Source organism: Kogia breviceps, chromosome 3 (genome assembly GCF_026419965.1).
Source record: "Kogia breviceps isolate mKogBre1 chromosome 3, mKogBre1 haplotype 1, whole genome shotgun sequence".
NCBI classification, from domain to species: domain Eukaryota; kingdom Metazoa; phylum Chordata; class Mammalia; order Artiodactyla; family Physeteridae; genus Kogia; species Kogia breviceps.
The window spans coordinates 75,271,595-75,295,442 of NC_081312.1; the positions used below are offsets into that span (position 1 = coordinate 75,271,595).

The 23,848-nt window shown below is 44.2% G+C and overlaps 1 protein-coding gene, 1 non-coding gene and 1 pseudogene across 11 annotated transcripts; 1 reads left to right on the forward strand and 2 right to left on the reverse strand.

Annotated features, from left to right (window-relative positions):
- The first annotated feature begins 1,018 nt into the window (after nt 1–1,018).
- Nucleotides 1,019–9,818, forward strand: HAUS4 (HAUS augmin like complex subunit 4). 10 transcript variants are annotated; one of them, XM_067028779.1, is made up of 10 exons: nt 1,019–1,161; nt 3,037–3,121; nt 4,639–4,781; nt 4,872–5,003; nt 5,347–5,481; nt 7,350–7,446; nt 8,346–8,491; nt 8,635–8,765; nt 9,127–9,195; nt 9,348–9,818. In XM_067028779.1, the coding sequence occupies exons 2-10, from the start codon at nt 3,067–3,069 to the stop codon at nt 9,529–9,531; spliced, it is 1,092 nt and encodes a 363-aa protein (XP_066884880.1). In that variant the 5' UTR covers nt 1,019–1,161; nt 3,037–3,066; the 3' UTR covers nt 9,532–9,818. The 10 variants fall into 10 exon arrangements, with proteins under 10 accessions (XP_066884880.1, XP_066884876.1, XP_058914735.1 ...); XM_067028775.1 differs by having other exon boundaries at nt 1,138–1,161; nt 8,328–8,491; XM_059058752.2 differs by having other exon boundaries at nt 1,153–1,361.
- On the reverse strand, nt 6,227–6,575 carry LOC131753457 (large ribosomal subunit protein eL33 pseudogene; annotated as a pseudogene).
- Nucleotides 9,819–23,719: 13,901 nt separating the features above from the next.
- TRNAR-ACG (transfer RNA arginine (anticodon ACG)) lies at nt 23,720–23,792 on the reverse strand. The gene has a single exon. It is a non-coding gene; the product is annotated as a tRNA-Arg (tRNA).
- Nucleotides 23,793–23,848: the final 56 nt, after the last annotated feature.

Consider the following 23,848-nt stretch of genomic DNA (forward strand, 5'->3'; position numbering starts at 1 on the left):
TTACGACAGAGAGAGGTGGGGAGGGCCCCCCTGAGAGGAGCAATGACCTTTGGTCAAAGTCCATAGCCAGCCTGAGGTCAAGGCCAGAGAGGAAGTCAAGGGAATTGTCCTCCCATCACTGTCTTCTCTCCCTCCCACCTCCTGCTGGGATCCCCCATTGGCTGATACCAGTCAGGGAATACGGGAACCCTGAAGTCCTGAGGTAGTCCTTACCTTCTACATAGGTTGAAGAACAGAAGGTTGATCTGGGGGGGCAAATGTAAGACATCCAGCTCACTGGTCTAGGGGTGGGCAAGTGACCCAACCTGGCAATAAGACATATGGGAAGGTCTGCTGGGTGCTTCTGGGCAAGATTTTCTTCCCTGTTACAGGAAGAAGGCTCTTCCCCTTCCTTCTTGCTTGGGATGCTGTTGAGAGGATGTACTACTTGAACTTCTGAAGCCACCCTTTTGACCATGAGGGGATTGCAAGGAGAAATGCAAACAACCTTGATACCAGGGAGCTACTAAGAAGCCTTAGGACCCCCAGCTCCAGACTTCTGGTTAAGCAAACAATAGATGTCCACATAGTCTAAAAAAAGAAGACAGGGGTTTTAGTGAAGGATGAGAGGTAAAGGAGAGGGCAGAGGAGGAGCCTGGGGGAGGAAATTGGATGGGAAACCCACCCAAGGGGCAGGGCTGTCATCGTCTGACCAAGGAGACTTGCAGACAGGGACGGGGTGGGCGGCAGGTCTGGGAAGGTTCAGAGGGCCCTTGGGTCAGGTTTACACTCTGCAAGCCGCGACCTTGAGCAAGCCACATAACCTCTTTGAGCTTTAGTCTTCCCCTCTGTAAAATGGGTATGATAGTGACTTCCTCGTAGGACACTCTAAGAACTAAACGGGGCCGGGCAAGGCAAGTAAAACTCTTGGCGTAGTCTGACTCATCGTGGGCCCTCAGTAGAAGCCGGCAATTATTACCATCTTCTCAACGTCTGCCCTCAACATGGGGGAAGGTACCCAGGAGAAATGGCAAAGAAGTCTGCCTACGACGTCTCCCTTTCCCAGCCCGGATTCCGAACACCCAGTCTTCCGGCCGTTGGGGTCTAAAGGCGCGAGCGAGGCGGGGGGCGGAGCCTGCGTTCCCGCCTCGAGCGGGGCCCCGCCCCCTACCGCTGCCTCTGGTGAGCTTTCGGCCTTTTCCCCTCCCCCGACCTCCTCGCGCGGTTCTCCCGGGCCTAGCTCCCCGCAGCCCTTGCGCCCGGCCCGAGGGAGAGGTTCCGGAGCTCGGGCGCGGCCGGCGGCCGGGTGTTGCCGCCGCCGGCCTGCCCGCCCCAGCCCCCTCGGCGCTGCCTCGGGAGCTTCAGCTGCCCACGCTGTAAAGGTTTGCTCCGGAGGGTCGGCGGGCGGCGCTGCGGGGAGGAAGAGCGCTGGGTGGGTCAAGCTGGCCAGTCCCCGGTATCCGGTCGCCGAGACCGCCCTCGGCCTTGGGAATCCTTGACTGCCCAGACGGAAGGAAAGTAGGCGCTGGAGAGCCCGCTCCGCATTTTGATTCATCTCGGGCCCTGTAAGGGTCACATCTTGTGAAAGTACCTGTAAAATCAATTTAACGTTCAGTGCAGCGTGTAAAGACAGCTCTAAGAATTTAAAAGACGCCTGAGTCAGAACATTTAAATGCTTCGGTCCTTGTATCACCGTTTTAACACGTCTGAGTGCGAAGGGTGGAGAATCGAGCCTGATTGCCGCCGCCGTTCACGCCCTTAGCACTTCAAAAGGGTAAAGGAAAGCACCCTAAAAAACCCCAAGTGGGCACTTCCCCTAGGGAGGGAAGAACAGCTGACTTTTTTGAAATTTGGGTTGGTCCTCATTTCCGTGGGCGAAGTTTCCCTGCAAAATTTATTTGCAGGCTTAGATCCGTGATAAACAGAAGCTAAAACACTGAGCTTAACTAAGTAGTGGCTTTTGTTGACAAGTCGATTGTGTTATTAATTCTTAATGTCTCATCCAAGGCAAGAATCGTTACCTCAGTTTTGCAGGTGGGAAAAAGTTTGGCACAAAAAATCAATTCCCTTAAATTCGCACGGAAGCGACGGCTGAGCCGCAAATTAAGTCTTAGCATTCTGATACCTCAGCTACGTCCCCCTCTAAACCATGTTACAACACAAATGAGTAGTTACTTTGATGTTACTCATAAAACCAAGGAGTAAACCAAATGTTCTGTGAACATGAAGTGTTAAATCATAGTAACCTATGTCTGTTCTGCTTTGGGAGGCTCAGCTTCCCTTTGGAGTTTGATACTTTGCAGAGAGGAGGGGGTGGGGCAAAGAAAGAAAAAAATGGGAAGTCATGTCAAGGGAAAAATTTTGTCTCCACAGAGTCCAAACTGTGCCCATCTTTACTGCCCTTTTGTGTTGATGTCATTCTTTTCAGTGTACTCCGTGTTCTGGCAAAACACCGACGGCTCACGTCGTCCTCGCGGCCACAGCCGCATTAATACACCTTTGAGTTCCTCTTCTGGCCCTGACCTCCCTGTCAGTCTTCTTGTCATGCTCTTTCCTCCAGGTGCTCTTTACTAATGCTGTCATGTGAAAACCAGTTGTTTTTGTTCAAGTGTGGAATGATTCGTCACTCCAGAAGGATGTTTCTACAGTTAATGATCAAAAACCACCAACAAATCTCAGATGAAAGGACAAGTTAAAGAAGCACAAGAAACTATTGTGGAATTTGATAGCTGAGTTATTTGACTGGAGAAAAAAGCAGACCTGGATTTTTTTTCCCCCCTTTTCCCAGTTCACTCATAACTAGAAAGAAGCAGCTCAGTTTTAACCTTAGACATAATAGTGGGGGGAGGGGGCCATCCTCCTGTTTAGTGAATTGGAAAGTTTTCTTTCCCAAGGAGGCTCCTTTTCAGACAGAACCCAGGATGTATGACATAGTCCCCGCCCTGTAAGAGGTGTTTCTCCTCCCCAGCTTGTAGATGACAGAAATTTGAATCCAAGGTAGTTGTCTCTCTCAAGCAGCCAAGCCAGTGTATTTATCTTTTTGTTTCTTTTACTCAGTTGGACAGATAAGAATCACAAGAAAAGCAGATGGCATCCGGGGATTTCTGCTCATCTGGAGAAGGGATGGAAATACTCCAACAAGGTAAGGGTAGCCATTTGCAAGAGGTTTGAGGACTTATGCAGAGAGGTCTCATCTAGGGTCTTGTCTTCTATAATAAAAAGTGGGAGTTCCCTGGTGGTCCAGTGGTTAGGATTTGGTGCTTTCACTGCCATGGCCTGGGTTCATCCCCTGGTTGGGCAACTGAGATGCCATGCGACGTTGCCAAAAAAATAAAAAAAGAATTTATAATGTTCACCATTATGGTATCTCGCACAGAAGCCTAACTTTCTAGGGAAACTAGAATACTTGAAGATTCTTAAACACTCTCTTATTGGCAGACAGGTTATACTGACTCCTGTTCAGTACCTGCTAGTGCAGTAGACTAAAATTTCAAGATGCTCCCATGCTGAGTTAGCAAGCATATCCTGAAGATGAGGGTGGCCAGTGAACTTTTGAAAGCTACCTTCCTACCTGTGTCTTGAATTTTCTCCTATCTTGTCCTCCAAACTCTCAGATCCTTCCATATCTTGAATTCTTTGCATATCTCAAATCCTTTCTTGAATCCTTCAAAAACTTGAATCTTCTGTATTTTGACCATTTCCATAGTGATCTTTCAGTGCCTTGGGGGAAAAAAAAAGAGAGATTTCTTATTCTCTAAAAGGACTCTGGTATGATGGTCCAAAGAATGAAAATGTTAGTGTTTGGTAAGTGGGAGTAAAACAGAAGACCTCAGCAGAAAGCATGTGGGAAAAGAGATGGAAAAAAAGCCCTTTGAGCATATGGAATAAGCAGTGGATCCTGACTTCTTGCACTTTTTCTCATGCATGTGCTGTTCTGCATCCACATGGGTTGCTCAGTCTATTTACAATAAGGAGAATCTGGTTAGTTAAATTTTTAATTTACTGTTAAGAATATACCTTCTCTCAGTCTTGCTTATGCGACTAGAGATCACATACAAAGAGGGAACTTTACATGTGTTTTTTTTTTCCTTCCTCAAGAGCTCTAGCTATTCTGTGTGACTGAGGCATTTTAGGTACTGTGGTATACCAAATAGTCCCTTATTCTTGATTCTCTTTGTCTAATATTTTCCAACTGCATTTCCATTTTCTAAGATCTTAAGTTTTTTTAAGACTTATTCCCTAATTCTTGATTAATGTCCTTGTATATAATATAAATGCTTGTTACTTTGAGTATTGCCTCTAGTTTATTTGTGGATTTTATTTTTTTCTTTTCTTTTTTTTTTTTTTTTAATATATATATTTTTTCTTTCTTTCTTTCTTTTTTGGCCACGCCACAGAGCTTGTGGGATCTTAGTTCCTTGACTAAGGATTGAACCCCGGGCCCTCGGCAGTGAAAGCACAGGGTCCTTACCACTGGACCACCAGGGAATTCCCTATTTTTTGATTTTCTTAAAATTTTCATTCGATTTAGAAAACTTCCCTACCAAAAACCTAGGGGTTTTTTGGAAGTGAGTATTAAGCTAAGAGTTATGCTCAGTTATATAAATTGAGTCCATACTGTCTTTGCTTTTTGGTCCCTATGGGGGACATCCCTTTAAGTGTGCAGCAAACAGCTTCCTCCTTGTAACCTGAGTGAAGAGGACCTATTACAGAACCCACACTTCAGCAAACTGCTGCTGAGTCTCTCGCAACACATGGACGAGAGTGGCTTAAGCCTCACACTGGCAAAGGAGCAGGCTCAGGTAAGGGCCCTGGGAGAAGGACTAATAGGGAGGAAGGAAATATCTTCTGAGAAAGAGGGGTTCCTACCTGGGATTTTTTTGGTTTTCTAGGTGTGGAAGGAAGTTCGATTGCATAAGACAACGTGGTTAAGGTCTGAAATTTTACAGAGAGTCATTCAAGAGCTGCTTGTGGACTACTATGTGAAGACACAAGACAGAAATTTAACTTCTGAGGACAAAAAGGTGAGGCAGGAGAGATGAAGTAGGCGTTAGTACCAGCTATAGGAATGACAAGGCCAGCTATGACTTCAACTGATTCTATGATCTGGGGGAAATAGGAGCTTTGAGTGATGGTTATCAAGAAATAAAGGGACTGTAGTTATGGGGAAGAGGTGGGTGTGTTGTCAGGGTTTTGAAAAGAAAGATTGACAGGAGAAAGTACTGGCAGCTGGGAAGTTATCCAAAGGGGATGACACATTTGAGGACTTTGAAGATGTGTGAAAAACTGGTTTGTGAGGATGGAGGAGGAGGTGGAGTGGGAGAAGTTTTATAGTAACTTCTTTTTGTTTTTTATTCTCTCTCTCAGTTTCATGAGACCCTTGAACAGCGGCTGCTCGTGACTGAGCTGACACAGCTCTTAGATCCCAGCCAGGAGAGGGAGGTGCCCCCACTGCTTGGGCTGGAGAAGGTGGACCTTCTGGAGCTCATGCCACCCTCAGAGGTTGGTGGGGGGCAGATATTGGGACCAAAGAAGGGAAATGGCTTAATTTCTCCCATATATTTAAACAATTTTTGGTTAAGCTTTATTGTTTCTATAAAAATGAAACATGTTCGTGGTGGTCAAACTCAAGTAAATAAGGAAGACATTACAAGGAAGAAAGTAAAAGCTGAAATACTAAATCTAGAAATAAATGTAGTATTATTATATACAGCTTGACATAAATAGTATTATACCTTCCATACCTGTATAGAGAGTATAATGTGTTTTCACAGTATATTTTGGATTTTTTTCAAGTATATGATTATTTTCAGGTATATATATTACTTTTCAAATAACTGTAGGGCTTCCCTGGTGGCGCAGTGGTTGAGAGTCCGCCTGCCGATGCAGGGCACACGGGTTCGTGCCCCGGTCTGGGAAGATCCCACATACCGCGGAGTGGCGGGGCCCGTGAGCCATGGCCACTGAGCCTGCGCGTCTGGAGCCTGTGCTCCGCAACGGGAGAGGCCACAACAGTGAGAGGCACGCATAGCGTGCAAAAAAAAAAAAAAAAAAAAAAAAAAAAAGCAAACAAATCAAATAACTGTAAATAAGATGATACCTCCTAAAGCACTCTTTTTTTTTTTTTATTGAAGTGTAGTTGATTTACAATATTGTGTTAGTTTCAGGTGTACAGCAAAGTGATTCAGTTATATGTATATATATCTATATATATATATTTTTTTAACAAATCCACACTTTTATTTATTTACTTTTCAGTAAGTTTAAAGCGTTGAAGGGTACAGCATCACACGGATTCTGTGTCCAATGGCCTTAGCAGAAAGGTTGCTTTGGTATTTGGCACGAACCATGCCACTGTTTCCATGAGCACGAGTTATCTTTCCCCAGATTACTCTGGTTTTGTTAAGTTTTCCACCAGGAGTTACTGTGTTGTTCCTTGCTTTGTATACGTAAGCACATCTCTTGCCTAGATAGAATTCAGTTTCATCTCGAGCATGTACACCTTCAATTTTCAGGAGAGCTATGTGCTCCCTCGGGTTCCATAGACCCCACTTATAGCCAGCAAAAATGGCCTTGGACCACAGCCTTCCAGACATATTTGTTGTTTTAGAAGCCCTGTTCCCAGAAGGCCTCCACAGGCTCCAAGATGGCTGAAAAAGCCAGTTATATGTGTATTTGTATCTATTCTTTTTCAGATTCTTTTCCCTTATAGGTTATTATAAAATATTGAGTAGAGCTCCCTGTGCTATACAGTAGGTCCTTATTGGTTATCTATTTTATATATAGTAGTGTGTATATTGTTAATCCCAACCTCCCAATTTATCCCTCCCTCCTTCCTAAGGTACTCTCAGCAGTGTCCAGGCACATAGTTAGTGCTCAGAGTCCTTATTATATCATCAGTTTAAATTACAGATAGGATTCCACTGTATGGATGTAGCATAATTTGCTTAACCTTATTGATGGATATTAATTTAAGGTTATTTCCACATTTTTGCTGGTAGGAACCACACTGATAGGAGCATGCTAGTTCATACGTGTCTTTGTATGATTATTTTCCAAGTGTTAGTGCTTGAAGTAGGATCACCAGGTCACAGGCTACACACATAGAACACACTGGTACATATTTGCCAAACTGCTGTCCAGAGAGGAGCTCCCAGTGCACCTCGGTCCCCACATTTTCATCAACATGGGATCTTGACGGTCATTGTATTCTTTGCTAATTTGATAGGTTAAAAATTAATCTCCCTGATGTCTCCTGATGCATTTTCTTTGGTTATCATTGAGATTGTTAATCATCACATATTCAGTGACTGGATCTTTCTAGTTCCAACAGTCTGTCTACATCTCTCTCTTCACTTCTGTGGCTGTAGGATTTTGTGTGGATGAGAGCCCGGCTCCTGCTTGAAGTGGAGGAGCAACTCAAGAAGAAATGTTTCACTCTGCTCTGCTACCACAATCCCAGTTCAGGTACGTGCTGGCTGTATTCTGTTCATGGCTGGCCTTCAGGGCTCCTGGTCTTCTCTTTTGAGAATAATGGCTTGAATTTTAGATTTGGGACAGAAGCTGAGAAGCATTGGAAATGTTTACTTGTTTGTTTCCTTGCTGGTAGAATAAAAGCAAGAAATTTTGTACAGACTTCTTTTACTCAGCAAAGTGGCAGCATCCTCTTGCTGCAGGGAAGGATAGTTCGTTCTGAAGAGAATCAGAATGAAATAGGGAGTAAAGTTCAGGTTAATAGGAGTTGACCTTGTCTTTATTTCTATGATTTAAGAGTTCAGGGCCAGGGCTTCCCTGGTGGCACAGTGGTTAAGAATCCACCTGCCAATGCAGGGGACACGGGTTTGAGCCCTGGTCCTGGAAGGTCCCACATGCTGTGGAGCAACTAAGCCCGCACGCCACAACTACCGAGCCTGCGCTGTAGAACCCGTGCGCCACATCTACTGAAGCCCGCGCACCTAGAGCCCGTTCTCCGCAACAGGAGAAGCCACCAGAATGAGAAGCCCGCACATCGCAATGAAGAGTAGTCCCCGCTCCCCGCAACTAGAGAAAGCCCTCACACAGCAACGAAGACCCAATGTGGCCAAAAATAAATTAAATAAATAAATTAAAAAAAAAAAACCCAACACAGCCAAAAATAAATAATTAATTAATTAATTTTAAAAAAGAATTAAGGGCCAAATCTGGAATTCAAAGTAAGAATGGAGAGAACTTTATGAGAACTGGGCTGTTTTTACCAGGCCATCAGAAGAAAACCTGGAGGAGGACAGAATTTGTAAGGTTAGGTATCGAATGGGGGCACTGAAACATGGCCTTCAAAGGGCAGGAGCAATTATGGTTTTCCTATCCAGCGCTCTGTCTCTGCCCAGATTCAGACAGTGAAACCCTGAAGGCAGCAAAGGTATGGAACCTCGCAGAGGTCCTGGTGGGTGAGAAGCAGCGGTGCCAGGATGCCAAGAGCCAGCAGAAGGAGCAGATGGTGCTCCTGGACAAGAAGAGTGCCACCTACTCCCAGGTTTGGCAGGGCGGCGGGATGGCCTCCTTTCTTTTTTACCCTGACCCCAGGGGCCGCTCTGGGGAAGCCAAGGATTTCTGATCTGCTTTCTTTTCTACTCCCTTTCGTGGCCGCCCTCTTGCTCCTGGCTCCCGGGTGCTCAGGTGCTTCTCCGCTGCCTGGCCTTGCTGCAGAGGCTTCTTCAGGAGCACCGGCTGAAGACTCAGTCTGAGCTGGACCGTATCAATGCCCAGTACCTGGAGGTCAAGTGCAGCGCCATGATCCTTAAGCTGCGGTGAGCTGTGAGCGCCGCGGATCTGAGGGACTCCATCTCATACACCACCCGCTCCAACCCTCGCCCTCATCTCTTTCATCTCCATCATGCCTGGCACCCTGTGGGTGTTCAGTAAATGTCACAAAGCAGTATTAGCCTTTGGATTACTCTAAAGCTGTCAACATTCTTGGGTCTTTTCTTTTAAAGCCCTCTGAAATAGGTGGTTTACTGTGAGCTAAATTGCTCAGGAATTTGGAATGACCTTGTTTATCCTGTCACTGCTCAACACAGGACCTTGACCATTGGCAGGTCCTGTGTCCCATTCCTAAGTCTGCTGCTGTCAGGGATCCTCAGCTTGACACTTCTTTCTTCCCTCGGTCAGGATGGAAGAGCTAAAGATTTTGTCTGACACTTACACTGATGAGAAAGTGGAAGTTCATCGTCTCATTAGGTGAGAACTCCCAAGAGCCTGAGGACACAGCTATTCAGAACTGGTCCCTGTCCCTTCCACTCCAGACTCATTCATTTTAGTGCCTTCTTATTCTCGTGTACTTTCTGAGGAATCAGATCCTTATATTGTATCTTCTGTGCCTGGGCTTTTAGGGACCGTTTGGAGGGGGCCATTCACCTACAAGAGCAGGACATGGAGAAGTCCCGACAGGTCCTGAACACCTATGAGGTCCTCGGGGAGGAGTTTGACAGGCTGGTGAAAGAGTACACCCAACTCAAGCAGGAAACTGAGAACAAGCGCTGGGCCCTCCTGGAGTTCAACAAGGCCTGCAGCTGAGTGTGGGCGGGGCCAGGAGGCTCAGCTTCTGCACAGGGGCTACCTCCTCTTCCTGCTGAAAGGGCCACCTCCACCTGAGCCCACCTTCACTCAAGGGAGCATGGGGACACTTGCTCAAAACACTGCAGTCCTTTGGGCACCCTCCTGGTTTTTTTTCCTTGTTTACAATGAGAGTCTCTTCTAGCAAATGTAACAGATTTGTATAATTTTCTGTACAGCTATTTGTCAGGGTCAGCCCTATATCATACTTGATCATCTCCTGAATAAAGTGATAATGTTGTATCTGAGGATTTTAGTCGTTTTCCTTTGGGCAAAGATAAAAAAAGAATATCAAAGGCTATATGGAAAAAAAAAAAGGCTATATGGATAAGGAGGGAAACTGAGTGGATCCAAAGAGAGATGGAGCCGTCATGCTTACTCAAACAGGGGGAGGTTGAAGGGCCAGCCCACCCACGTGGAGTCTTTTTTTGTTTGTTTGTTTTTTAATTTATTTATTTTTGGCTGTGTTGGGTGTTAGTTGCTGTGCTCGGTCTTTCTCTAGTTGCAGTGAGCGGGATTCTCATTGCAGTGGCTTCTCTTGCTGTGGAGCACGGGCTCTAGGCACATGGGCTTCAGTAGTTGTAGCACGTGGGCTCAGTAGTTGTGGCTCGTGGGCTCTAGATCGTAGGCTCAGTAGTTGTGGCACGTGGGCTTAGTTGCTCTGCAGCATGCAGGGTCTTCCCAGACCAGGGCCTGAACCAGTGCCCCCTGCATTGGCAGGTGGATTCTTAACCACTGCGCCACCAGGGAAGTCCCATGTGGAGTCTTAGAGGCTTCATTCTTAGCAGAAGTGGATTAAAACTGGTCTTGCTCTTGAAGAACTGTAGTCTACAGAGGAGTGCTAGATGCTCAGATGGATAGGGAACTATTCTGTCATTGTGGATCTCAGTGGGGCGGATATGATAAAGTAGCAGGACATCCAGCTTGGTTACAGGAAAGGACACAAGGCATTTGTGTTCCTGCTTCCCTCTGGTGTGGTTTGAGGGTTACTTCTTTCTCTGAGAGCAGAAGGTGGGAGGAGATCACCCTGAGGAACCAAGTTCCACTGTCTATTTAGCTTAGAAAAAGGCAGGGCCCTGGCTGGTGTCAAAGTCAGGGAGTACAAACAAGCACAAGACTGACACCCTTATTTAGAAGGGCCTACCCAGCTTCTCAGACCACTTTCCAGGGAGACTGTCTCAAGGTGCTCTTTTGCTAAGATCAAATAATGATGGTTTTGGATTGATTCATAGGAAAAATTAAGGTCTTTGACTCAACTTTAAATTTTTCTGTAAATGGTGCTTACTTCCATTTATCTATAAGCAAGTGCTGGCCCACACAAAATGAACAAGAGCAATTAGATTGTATGGTCAGGCCACTCAAGACGGCTGTTCTCTTGCTCTTTGGACATCCCCTGCTTCTTGACCAGTCCCTGCTTCACCTGCACCCTACTCATGTGAATGTGCTTGCCCCCAACCCCAGCTAGTAATTGTCCTAATCCTTAGGCCAGAACAGGTCCACCTGCTAGTTTATTTAAGGGAAACATCTGCCCTCCTGATGGTTGCTAACCTGAGGGGCTGTGAGGGACGTGCCTAGCTGCTGGTTTTCCTGGTAGCTGATGAGCCAGCCTGACTTAAATTCCCCCTATAAATAGTAGCCTCCTTCTCCCCCAAGTGGTGAAGATTGCTGCCATGTCCTGCCTGCCCTCTGCCATCAGCAGGGGTTGGGGGGTGTTGCTCCAGGACCCTTTTGCTGCGGACGTGTAAGATTCCCTGTCCAATAAGACACTGATGTCTCTTTCACTGACTCTGGGCTATTTCTTCGGTCTCGAGGCTAGGCAGCTACAAGGCTTGCAGGCCTGCGGGGTCAGCCCAACATAGATCAATGTAAAAACTCAGAAACAGTCAATATTGCTTATACTATAATTTTTAACCTAATATTTTTTGGGGGAATGTTTTCAAACCTACAGAAAAGTTGAAACAATGGTATGACAAGCGCCAGGATACTTTTTTTTTTTCCTTCAGTTTTAAAATTATAGTTGATTTACAATGTCGTGTTAGTTTCAGGTGTATAGCAGTGATTCAGTTATCTACATATATATATAACTGACTAGATTCAGTTACATATAACTGAATATGTGTGTGTTTATATATGTATATATATTCTTTTTCAGATTCTTTTCCATTATAGGTTATTTCAAGATATTGAATATAGTTCCCTGCACTATACAGTAGATCCTTGTTGTTTATCTATTTTACGTATATAGTGGTGTGTATCTGTTAATCCCAAACCCCTAATTTATTCCTCCCTCCCTCCCCTTTTCCCTTTGGTAACTATAAGATTGTTTTCTATACTTCAGTTAGTACGATAATCTCTAGGTCCATCCATGTTGCTGCAAAGGGCATTATTTCATTCTTTTTTATGGCTGAGTAGTATTCCATTGTATATATATACCACACCTTCTTTATCCAGTGATCTGTCAATGGATAAAGGACATTTAGGTTGCTTCCACATCTTGGCTATTATAAATAGTGTTGCAATGAACATTGGGGTGCATGTATCTTTTCTAATTAAAGTTTTCGTCTTTTCCGGGTATATGCCCAGGAATGGGATTGCTGGATCATATGGTAACTCTATTTTTAGTTTTGTAGGGAACCTCCATACTGTCCTCCAGTGGCTGCACCAATTTACACTTCCACCAACAGTGTAGGAGGGTTCCCTTTTCTTTACAAAGAGTGTTCAGTGCACCTGAAGAGAGCACTACGGTGCTGTGTCTTGGTCCTTTCCTTCTTCACACTGACTGGAGATGGAAGGTTCGCAGTAGTAAATTTCTCTATTGTGGAGATGAGAAGGGGCCTTGGAGGGCAAGCAGAGGGGTTGAGCGAGAGCTGAGGGTTAGCATCTTGGACCTCTGCTGCCCTCTCCTCCTCACATTTTTCAGAAGCCTTTACTGTCTCTCATTCATTCTTTCACACTCCTCTCTCTCTTCACTTACCTTTTACCACACCTGATCAAGAACCAAGTCTTGCTGGGAATTCCCTGGCAGTCCAATGGTTAGGAATTGGCACTTTCACTGCCAGGCCAGGGTTCCCGATCCCTGGTCAGGGAACTAAGATCCCTGCAAGCCCCGCAGCCCGGCTGAAAAAAAAAAGAGAACCAAGTCTTGTTAATTCTTCCTCCATAATGAGAGGCAAAGTATATCACCTCCAGAACTTGGAATAGGATCGCTCTCTGGAAGGAAATTAGGGCGCTCTCAGACAAGCAAAATCTGTCCCCTCCAGGCTTTCAAGGAGGGGTGAATATCCAGGTCTCAAGGGAGTGACCTTGCCTTCATTCTCCCTCAGCCACCACAAAAAGGGGAACCCGGCGCCCCCTGGAGGGCCCCTCACCCCATAAAAAGTGTCTCCACAATACCCATCCTAAAGGATCTGGACTAGGTTTGTTTTTTCTGTTTGTTTTTTTGTTTTTTTTAATGTTTATTTATTTATTTGGTTGCACCAGGTCTTAGTTGCGGAAAGCGAGATCCTTAGTTGTGGCATACAAACTCTTAGTTGTGGCATGCACGTGGGATCTAGTTCCCTGATCAGGACCTGGGCCCCCCTGCATTGGGAGCACAGAGTCTTATCCACTGCGCCACCAGGGAAGTCCCTGGTCTGGGTTTTGTTAAGGGAACTGGCAGGTCTCTTTATACCTTGAAATAGTGAAAATATAGGCGTCAACTAATCATGAACGAGGTTAGCAATCTGTAGGAAGAATTTTCCCTAAAAGATAGTTATATTCAAGTGGCTGAGTAAAGTTGCTAAGTAAGGCCTGGTCTCAGAAAAATACACCTGAAATATAGAAAGACCTAAATGTACTAAGCCTGGCTGAAGAAAGAATGTGTAACCAAATGTAAATGATTAGCCCAGAGTTTAGAAAAGGGTTATCCAAAGAACAAGATCAGGGCTCTCCAGAGGCTCTGGACCCACCAAGCTGGAGCGAGGCCCTGAGCCAGAAGACCTCGCCAATGTCCTGCCACCTTGTGAGACCAGTCAGCATGGCCAATGGGCATCCTTCCCCTGCCACTGCCCCACCTTACTCAGGCCCTCATTTTGGGTCCCTGCAAATTGTCCTAACTGCCCCTCCTCTCATCTATACACCACTGCCAGGCCAATTTTTATGATGATTCTGATTTGTTTTTCCCAGGTAGTTTGTAATTTTCACTTCACGTCATTTCTCTGTTCAAAACATGTCAGGTGTCCCCACTGCATACCAAACAAGAGTCCACATGGCTTAGCTGGGAATTCAAGCCCTCACAGTGCAGCTTGACTTTCCAACCTTTTCCCACCACGCACACCTTCTACTCACCCTAAGCCGCCCCCCAGTGGGCTTACCCTTTCATGCTTTTCTGTGCTTGTTATGGTTCTATCCACCTGACAAGAACTCTTCTGCTTATAAAATCCTATCATCTTGGAGGCCCACCTCAAGTTCTGCTTCCCCATGATCATTCCAGCTAGAAAAGGTCTCACTGTCATTTAATACCCACAGCACTTTATTACAACTTCTTTAAGGTGCCTGTCATGCAGGCCTTGAGTTTCATTACCCCACTGGGCAGTGTGTTTAACCCTATCTATAACATCAGATGCTGCTGGAGGGCAGCTGGTTGTAAAACAGGTGTTCTCAGCCTTTCTGGTCTCAGGACTCCTTTACTTGCCACTATTTTGTGTGTGTGTGTGTGGTACGTGGGCCTCTCACTGTTGTGGCCTCTCCCGTTGTGGACCACAGGCTCCGGACGCGCAGGCTCAGCGGCCATGGCTCACAGGCCCAGCCACTCCGCGGCATGTGGGATCTTCCTGGACCAGGGCACGAACCCGCGTTCCTGCATCGGCAGCCAGACTCTCAACCACTGTGCCACCAGGGAAACCCAGCTTGCCACTATTTTTAAGGACGCCAAAGAGATTTTGTTTATGTAAATTTTATCTATAGATATTTCTCATATTAAAAATTAAAACTAAGAGACTATCATCGGTCTTTTCCTGAAGGATATCAGAAAAAAAATTACTTGGTTTTCTTGAGCATGGTTGTTTCTTGAATATAATCCTTTGCCGAGATGGAGTCAGGTAGTATCCGAGCTCTAGTTAGTCACAACTGCTTTGATATTTAAATATGGTCTTGATTAGATCTCAATTTTATAAACGCAGAACTTAATCCCTAGTGGCAAACGTAGAACCAAAAGAGCTTATTTTTTTAAATAAATTTTTTATTGACATATAGTTAATTTACAATGTCGTGTTAGTTTCAGGTGTACAGCACAGTAATTCAGTTATACATATATATATATACACACATACACATATATATACACATATATATATTCTTTTTCAGATTATTTTCCCCTATAGGTTATTACAAAATATTGAGTATAGTTCCATGTGCTATACAGTAGGTCCTTGTTGGTTATCTATTTTATTTATAGTTGTGTGTATATGTTAATCCCAAACTCCTAATTTATCCCCTCTCCCTTTCCCCTTTGGTAACCATAAGTTTGTTTACTATGTCTGTGGGTCTATTTCTGTTTTGTAAATAAGTTCATTTGTATCTTTGGATTTTTAGATTCCACATGTAAGTGATATTATATGATATTTGTGTTTCCAAAAGAGTTTTATGTACATGTCACAGGGAAGGAGGCAGCAAATGAGTAAAGCTTAAATGATTTTCTAATATTCCTTGATATTTGATTGTCCTCTTCCTACTACAGATAAAACGCCACTGAGTGATATCAAGTATATGAATTACAAGCCTATGTCTTAAGAATGGAAACTTTATATTCAGAAAAAGTTGAAAATAATTGCTGGAAGTTTACTTGAACATCATTTTAAAAATTATTTTAAAGACTGAAGAAACTAATACAATATAGAATGGTCTTAGTTGTCATTGTTAGAGAAAAGCAAAGAAAAAAAATCCAAGTAATTTAAATTTGACTTTGAAATGTGATTTGATATTTACATATTGAGATGATGCGTCTGATATTCCAGACATTCACAATATTTAATAAACTAAATATTTGCCCAATCAAAAACGTTTTAAAAACTGAGAAAAAATTAAAATATTTATTAATTCATTAAACATAATAAGCCCATTGCATGTTAACATAAATAATACATTTTAATTAAAAAACTGTTTTCCAAAACAAAAAAAACTTATGGAGCTTCCCTGGTGGTGCAGTGGTTAAGAATCCTTCTGCCAATGCAGGAGACATGTGTTTGAGCCCTGGTCCGGGAAGATCCCACATGCCGCAGAGCAACTAAGCCCATGCACCACAACTACTGAGCCTGCACTCTAGAGTCCGCAAGCCACAACTACTGAGCCTGCGTGCCCACAAGCCACAACTACTGAGCCCACAAGCCACAACTACTGAAGCCCATGCGCCTAGAGCCCATTCTCCGCAACAAGGGAAGCCACTACGATGAGAAGCCCGCACACCTCAACGAAGAGCAGACCCCGCTTGCTGCAACTAGAGAAAGCCCATGTGCATCAACAAAGACCCAATGCAACCAAAAATAAATTAATTTTTTTTAAAAAAACAAAAACCCCCAAACTTATGAGAAGAGTGATATTGTTTTATATTTTTGCGAATCTCGGTATCTGACTTAATAGAAGGCAGCTGGATTCTCATATCTCCTTTCTGTTATGATATGTGGCTTTGGCTGAATAAAGAAAATCTGGCCTCACACGGACACATAGGAGATCCTCATGCACCTCCTAAAGAGGACTCAGGGAGCGCCCAAGGTCCTTGGACCACGTCTGGGGAAATGCTATTGTAAAAGAAAAAGCAATGGGTTGGGAATCCGAAGAACTGGATTCTTATTCTGGCTCTACTATTTAGTTGAAGCACAACTTTGTTCAAGACACTGAACCTGGATATATTAATAAGTCCTACCTCACAAGATTATGTCCTGAGCATTAGGACAAGATTATGTCCTGAGGTGAGATAATATATTTAAAGTACCTGGCCTGTGGTAGAGCTTAATAAATATTACTCTGCCCAGAGAAAGACAAATACTGTATGATCTCACTTATATGTGAAATCTAGAAGACAAACTCATAGGAAAAGAGATCAGACTTGTGGTTACCATAGGTGGAAAGTGAGGGAAGGGAGAATTGGAGGAAGGTGATCAAGAGGTACGAACTTCCAGTTATAAGATAAGTAAGTCTGGGCTTCCCTGGTGGCGCAGTGGTTGAGAATCCGCATGCCGATTCAGGGGACACGGGTTCGCGCCCCGGTCTGGGAAGATCCCACATGCCGCGGAGCGGCTGGGCCCGTGAGCCATGGCCGCTGAGCCTGCACGTCCGGAACCTGTGCTCCGCAGCGGGAGAGGCCACAGCAGAGAGAGGCCAGCGTACCACACACACACAAAAAAAAGATAAATAAGTCCTAGGGATGTACTGTACAACATGGTGACTATAGTTAACACTGCTGTATGATGTGTACGAAAGTTGTTAAGAGAGCAAATCCTAAGAGTTATCATCCCAAGGAGAAACACTTTTTCTTTCTTTTCCATTTTATTGTAACTATATAAGAAAATCGATGTTAGTAGCCAAACCTGTTGTAAACATTTCACAATATATGTAAATCAAACCATCATGCAGTACACCTTAAATTTATACAGTGATGTATGTCAACTATTTCTCAATAAAACTAGAAAAAAAACAAACAACAAACCCAAAAATATTAGTCTGCCTAGGAGGACTGTTACGTTATTGCTATGAGTGAGAGTGACTGCTGAAGATCGGACAGCTATAGGGGCCTAGAGAGGGAGGGGGGCTTGGCTATGTCTTCAAAAGAAAGAAGAATGGAAACAAGCAGAAAGACCAAGGAGAGATCACAAGTTTTAGATATATTGAAAAGATGTTTCCCACATAGTATAAACATGCTTATTATAGAAAACTTGGAAAATACATTTTCCCACACACATATTGAAGTCATTCTGCATGTACGATTTGTAATCTGTGTCATTTAATGGCATATCATGAACATTTCTCCATGTTTATTAAATTTTCTCTGACAACATTGATTTTAATGGCTGCTTAAGATTTCCTTGCATGGGGGGTTTCCCTGGTGGCACAGTGGTTGAGAGTCCACCTGCCGATGCAGGGGACACAGGTTCATGCCCCGGTCCAGGAAGATCCCACGTGCCGCGGAGCAACTGGGCCCGTGAGCCATGGCCGCTGAGCCTGTGCGTCCAGAGCCTGTGCTCCGCAACGGGAGAGACTACAACAGTGAGAGGCCTGCGTACCACAAAAAACAAAAAAAAACAAAAAAGATTTCCTTGTATGGATGATTTATTTGACCATACCCCTATAGGATACTCAACTTGTTTTACATTTTTTGTAATCATAAAAAAATGCTACACTAGACATTTCTCTTAATGAATCTTTGCCCTAGTTTGTGAACATTATCTAGGATAGCTTTCTACAAGTAAAATTATAGATGATGTGTCTTAAGGTTAAGATCAAAGGCTCTGGAGTCAGTTGACCCATCTAAACCCCTTCTTAGGGGGGCAAGTAACTTAACCTCTCTAAGACAATTCCTTCACCCACAGATGGATAACATTTCCTTCCTCACTGGGTTCATGTGAAGATTCAGAGTTCTTGTGAATGTAAAGTGCTTTTCAGGGCTTCCCTGGTGGCGCAGTGGTTGAGAATCCGCATGCCGATGCAGGGTGACACGGGTTCGTGCCCCGGTCCGGGAAGATCCCACATGCCGCGGAGCCTGCGCGTCCGGAGCCTGTGCTCCGCAATGGGAGAGGCCACAGCAGTGAGAGGCCTGCGTACCACACACACAAAAAATAAATAAATAAAGTGCTTTTCATAGAACGTGACACAAAATAAGGGCTCAATAAATGTTAGCTCTTATTATTATCATAAATGCATTCAGGGGACTTCCCTGCCGGTCCAGTGCTTAAGACTTCACCTTCTAATTCTGGGAGTGTGGGTTCAATCCCTGGTAAGGGAGCTAAGATCCCACATGCTTCGTGGCCAAAAAAACAAAACATAAAACAGAAATATTTTAACAAATTCGATAAATATTTTTTAAATGGTCCACATTAAAAAAATCTTTAAAAAAAATAGGGGCTTCCCTGGTGGCGCAGTGGTTGAGAGTCCGCCTGCCGATGCAGGGCACACGGGTTCGTGCCCCGGTCCACGAAGATCCCACATGCCGCGGAGCGGCTGGGCCCGTGAGCCATGGCCGCTGAGCCTGCGCGTCCGGAGCCTGTCCTCCGCAACGGGAGAGGCCACAACAGTGAGAGGCCCACGTACTGCAAAAAAAAAAACAAAAACAAAAACCAAGGAATCCACCTGTCAATGCAGGGAACACAGGTTCGAGCCCTGGTCCGGGAAGATCCCACATGCCATGGAGCAACTAAGCCCGTGCACCACAAATACTGAGCCCACGTGCCACATCTACTGAAGCCCGTGCACCTACAGGCCGTGCTCTGCAACAAGAGAAGCCACCACAATGAGAAGCCTGCACACCACAATGGAGATTAGCCCACGCTCACTGCAACTAGAGAAAGCCTGCAGGCAGCAACAGACCCAACGCAGCAAAAATATATATATATATAATTAATTTAAAATAAAAAAAGAACTGTGACTGAATATTGGAAAAGTGAGAAATTAATTTGGTAAGGATTGACATATTTATAAGATTCATTTTCCTAAGAACATGACTCGTTTCTCCATTTTTTTCCAGTCTTTATATCTCAGCAAAATTTTATGATTTTCTATATATAAGTTCCACGCATTTTCCAGTAAGGTTACAGCTAAGTATTTTATGATATTATTTATCATAATATATATCATATATTATAATATATATCATAATATATAATATATATCATATTATTATTTTTATGATATTATTGTTACCTCTGTGAATGGGTAAAAAACTAATCACAATAGCTAATGTATATTGAAGGCCTCCTATGTGCAGATAGGTTCTAAATACTTTACTATGTATATATATATATATATATATATATATATATATATATATATATATTTTTTTTTTTTTTTTTTCCCCCAGCATGCAGGCCTCTCACTGTTGTGGCCTCTCCCGTTGCGGAGCACAGGCTCCGGAAGCGCAGGCTCAGCGGCCATGGCTCACGGGCCCAGCTGCTCCGCGGCATGTGGGATCTTCGTGGACCGGGGCACGAACCCGTGTCCCCTGCATCGGCAGGCGGACTCTTAACCACTGCGCCACCAGGGAAGCCCTTGCTTGCTTTATTTTTGACCTATTATATAAATAAATTTCCTAATATCTAGCCTTGTGTTAATTTCTGAGATTAAACCTTAATTGGTTCTGGTATATTATTATGTTAATATACTATTGACTTTTATTGTTAATCTTAAATATTTTAATATTTTTACATTTATATTCCTATGTGAGACAGGTCTATAGGTTTGCTTTATTTTTCGTGTGTGCAGGGGGCGGGTCCTATTTCTGACAGATTTTGATATTAGATATATTCTGGCTTCATAAACAAATTGGGTAGTTTTCCATCTTTTTCTATGTGCCAGAACAGTTTCTACTTTCTATTCATTTTGACAGATAAATACTGTATAATAGAGATGACAAGGAAGAGAATGCAAATTGGCACAGATTATTTTGCCTCAGTAACTCTGCCACTTTCGTAGCTGGAGGACAGCCTTGATTGTGAAGAAGCAATTTGGAGCAGTAGGAGGGTCAAATGGGCCATTATTTTGGTGTTGAAGAGTGCAGCTGGCTGGGCAGGCACAGAGGTGAGTGAAGGTGGGCCTGGGGAGGGAGGCGAGGGCTGAAGAAGGAGGGGTGCCCAAGAGAAGGTAAAAGGAAGGTTTACAATGCACTGGGAGTGTTTAAATAAGGACATAAAAACAGAAGCAGGGGCTTCCCTGGTGGCGCAGTGGTTGAGAGTCCGCCTGTCGATGCACGGAACACGGGTTCGTGCCCCGGTCCGGGAAGATCCCACATGCCACCGAGTGGCTGGGCCCGTGAGCCATGGCCGCTGAGTCTAAGCGTCCCGAGCCTGTGCTCCGCAACGGAAGAGGCCACAACAGCGAGAGGCCCGTGTACCGCAAAAAAAACAAAAAACAAACAAAAAAATCACAGAAGCAGGTAGAAGAACTGGGCCTAAAGGTGAGGAATGCTAGAGGGCAACAGGAGGGTTATCTGGGAGTGGGTACTTCTTCTCTTCCAAAGAAGTTTCCAGTGCTCTAGCCTGTTTGTTGCTGGCTCCTGTTGGAGAAAGTAACATTACTTATCACCTACCACCTCCCTGTCTTCATCCCAGCAAAGGCCTACATCCTATAGCATAACAGTGACTGACATGCTTCTGAGCACAAAAGTTCAGCAAGGAGAGCAGACCAGAGGGAAGGAGAGCATAAGATTGGCCTCACCAACTCTGACTTTATGCCTAGCACCAAGTCCTTTAAAAGGTTCTCTATTTCTTTTTCAGTCTGTGCCTTCTGCTCCTCTGTAGCTCATATAGACAGACCCACAGACCATGCTGTTCTTTAGGGCAAAGCAAAGTGCTGTAGGACAGGCAGGGAGCAATTTGGTGTGGAATTCCTGGGAACTGTTCAGCATTATGCTTGCCACATAGCGGAGGCCATTTTGAATGAAAAAACAAAGACATCTCAGACAAATGAAATTCAGCCCATCTAAATTTACTTTAAGGTCAGTCAGAAATTCTAGGCTCTTTTTATGCAAATCCTTTTGAAAATTATTTTAACTGATGGCAAAACTGACATTACTGTTTCATAGATTTCCTCTCTCCCTTTCACCTATGGAGGGGTTAGTTGACAGAGCAGCCTCCAGCTTGATATCAGGAGGAAGATTCCAGGAGCACAGATGGTCCACAGCCCAGATAATTAGCTTCTGAAGACAAAACAACATCTAATAAGTCTTCTGTGAATGTAGAGTTTGGTTGGGCACAGCTGGGGCAGAGAACAAGCAGGCCTCCCCAACAACCCTTTTTCTTCTTAAAATGTCGGCAGAGCACTCACCCACTTCCTGTCAACTCCCTACTCATAAGACCTGCAGGGAAGAATTCAAATAAATATTGTAGACACTCCAGCCTAAAGGAGGGGAAGTATAACTCCCTACTCCTTAAGCGTGGAATGCACAAGTGACTTCCTTCCAAAGAGTACAGAATAGAAAGGGGGGGGGGGAGGAAGGAGTGTAATTTTACAGTGGAGAAACCTGATAAACACTAGTTCTACCAGATGATAAAGGTCAACATCAACAGTCATAAATTATATTGATGGTATATACTCTTGATACGATGTGATAAAAATGGCACTTTACCTCTGTGATCTTCCTCCCCCAAACCCATAATCCCAGTCTAATTATGAGAAAACCATCAGAAAAATTCCAATAGAGAGGTGTCCTTCAGTATACCTGACCTTCAGTACTCCTCAAAATTATCAAGGTCATCAAAAACAAGGAACATCTGACAAACTGTCACAGCCAAGAGGAGCCTAAGCAGACATGACAACTATATGTAATATGGTATCCTTGATGGGATGGTGGAACAGAAAGAAGACATTAGGTAAAAACGAAGAAAATCTGAATAAACTATGTACTTTAGTTAATAATAATAATGTATCAATTCTGGTCCATGAATAGTAATAAATGTACCATACTAATGTTAAGATGTTAATAATAGAGACAGCTGTAGGGAGGCATGAGAGAACTGGCTGTGTTGTACTACCTTCTGAAGTTTTCTGTAAATCTAAAACTGTTTTAAGAAATAAAGTCTAGGGGCTTCCCTGGTGGCACAGTGGTTAAGAATCCGCCTGCCCTGGTCCGGGAAGATCTCACATGCCGTGGAGCAACTAAGCCTGTGCGCCACAACTGCTGAGCCTGTGCTCTAGAGCCCGCAAGCCACAACTGCTGGAGCCCGCGAGCCACAACTACTGAAGCCCGTGCACCTAGAGCCCGTCCTCCACAACGAGAAGCCACCGCAATGAGAAGCCCACGCACCGCAACGAAGAGTAGCCCCGGCTCGCCGCAACTAGAGAAAGCCTGCGTGCAGCAACGAGGACCCAACGCAGCCAAAAAAGTAAATAAATAAATAAATAAATTTATTTATTTAAAAAAATAAAGTCTAGTAATAATAAGAAGATGGACAAAATCACCTCCAACTCTCTTAGGCTTCATAGGCATTTTCTTCTTTAGCTTTCTAATCTTCATCCTTTGGGGGCACTTACATTGCACCCGGGCTCCTTATAGCTCATGCTATCCACCCGTTCCGTATTTCTCAGAACTCTGGTCCCCTAGGGGCTACGGTGATCTCATTCAGTCTCATGGCTTCAGTCACTACCTCTCTTCCGGCGATTTCCAAATCTTGTCTGGCTCAGATTACTGTTCATCCAACTCTCTATTACACAGCGCCCCCTAGACGTCCAATTCAGCATTTTCAAACCCAAACCCTGATTCTCCCTAAACCAGCTTCTACAGAGGCCAGAACCCTGGGTTATCACCCACAGACTTCCCTTTATCACGTTCCCTGTCAGTCTGTCCCTAAATTCTGTCAATGCCTCCTGCCTCGGGCCTTTTGTATTGTGCTCTGTTTCCAACCCTGCTGCCAGGTCCTCAGCATTTCTGGCATCCCTGCCTTCAGGTATTCCCTTTCTATGTCTTTCTTTGCTTTCCTTTCCTTCTTTTCCACCCCTGGAGCAGGCATTCACAAAGGAAAATGTAGAGGGTCTCTTAGGCCTCCACCAGGCAGTTCATTACTCCTCTCTCCTCACTGTATTTCCTCACCATGAATTCCTTTTCTCTATCCTCAGTGTGTGTGTGTTTAGGTGTTTGTTTACTTTTTTTGTGTTTGAGATATAGAATCACAAAGACTTAGTGGCTGAATTGCCACAATCTATTTAAAAATATACTAAGGCCCATACAAAGACCCCAGCCATCACCCTGGTTTTCTCAGGATTCGGATGGACCTAAGTAGTGACACAAGAACCACCTTTGAATTCGGTAAGGGGAAAAGCTGACATAAAATGGCTGCAAAACGCAATAAAATTAAGATCTCAAAGATAATGAGGAAATTTTTAAAAAGGAAATTTTAAAAAAGAAAGGAGGGGAGACTTTCAAAATACTGCTTATGGCCGTATTGCAATAAAGGTAACACACCTGCCCCATCGAGCCAGCCAGGAGTCGAACCTGGAATCTTCTGATCCGTAGTCAGACGCGTTATCCATTGCGCCACTGGCCCTGAGACAACCCTACAGGTCTCAATGATGATACTTCAAGCTTATACTGCAGGGTTTT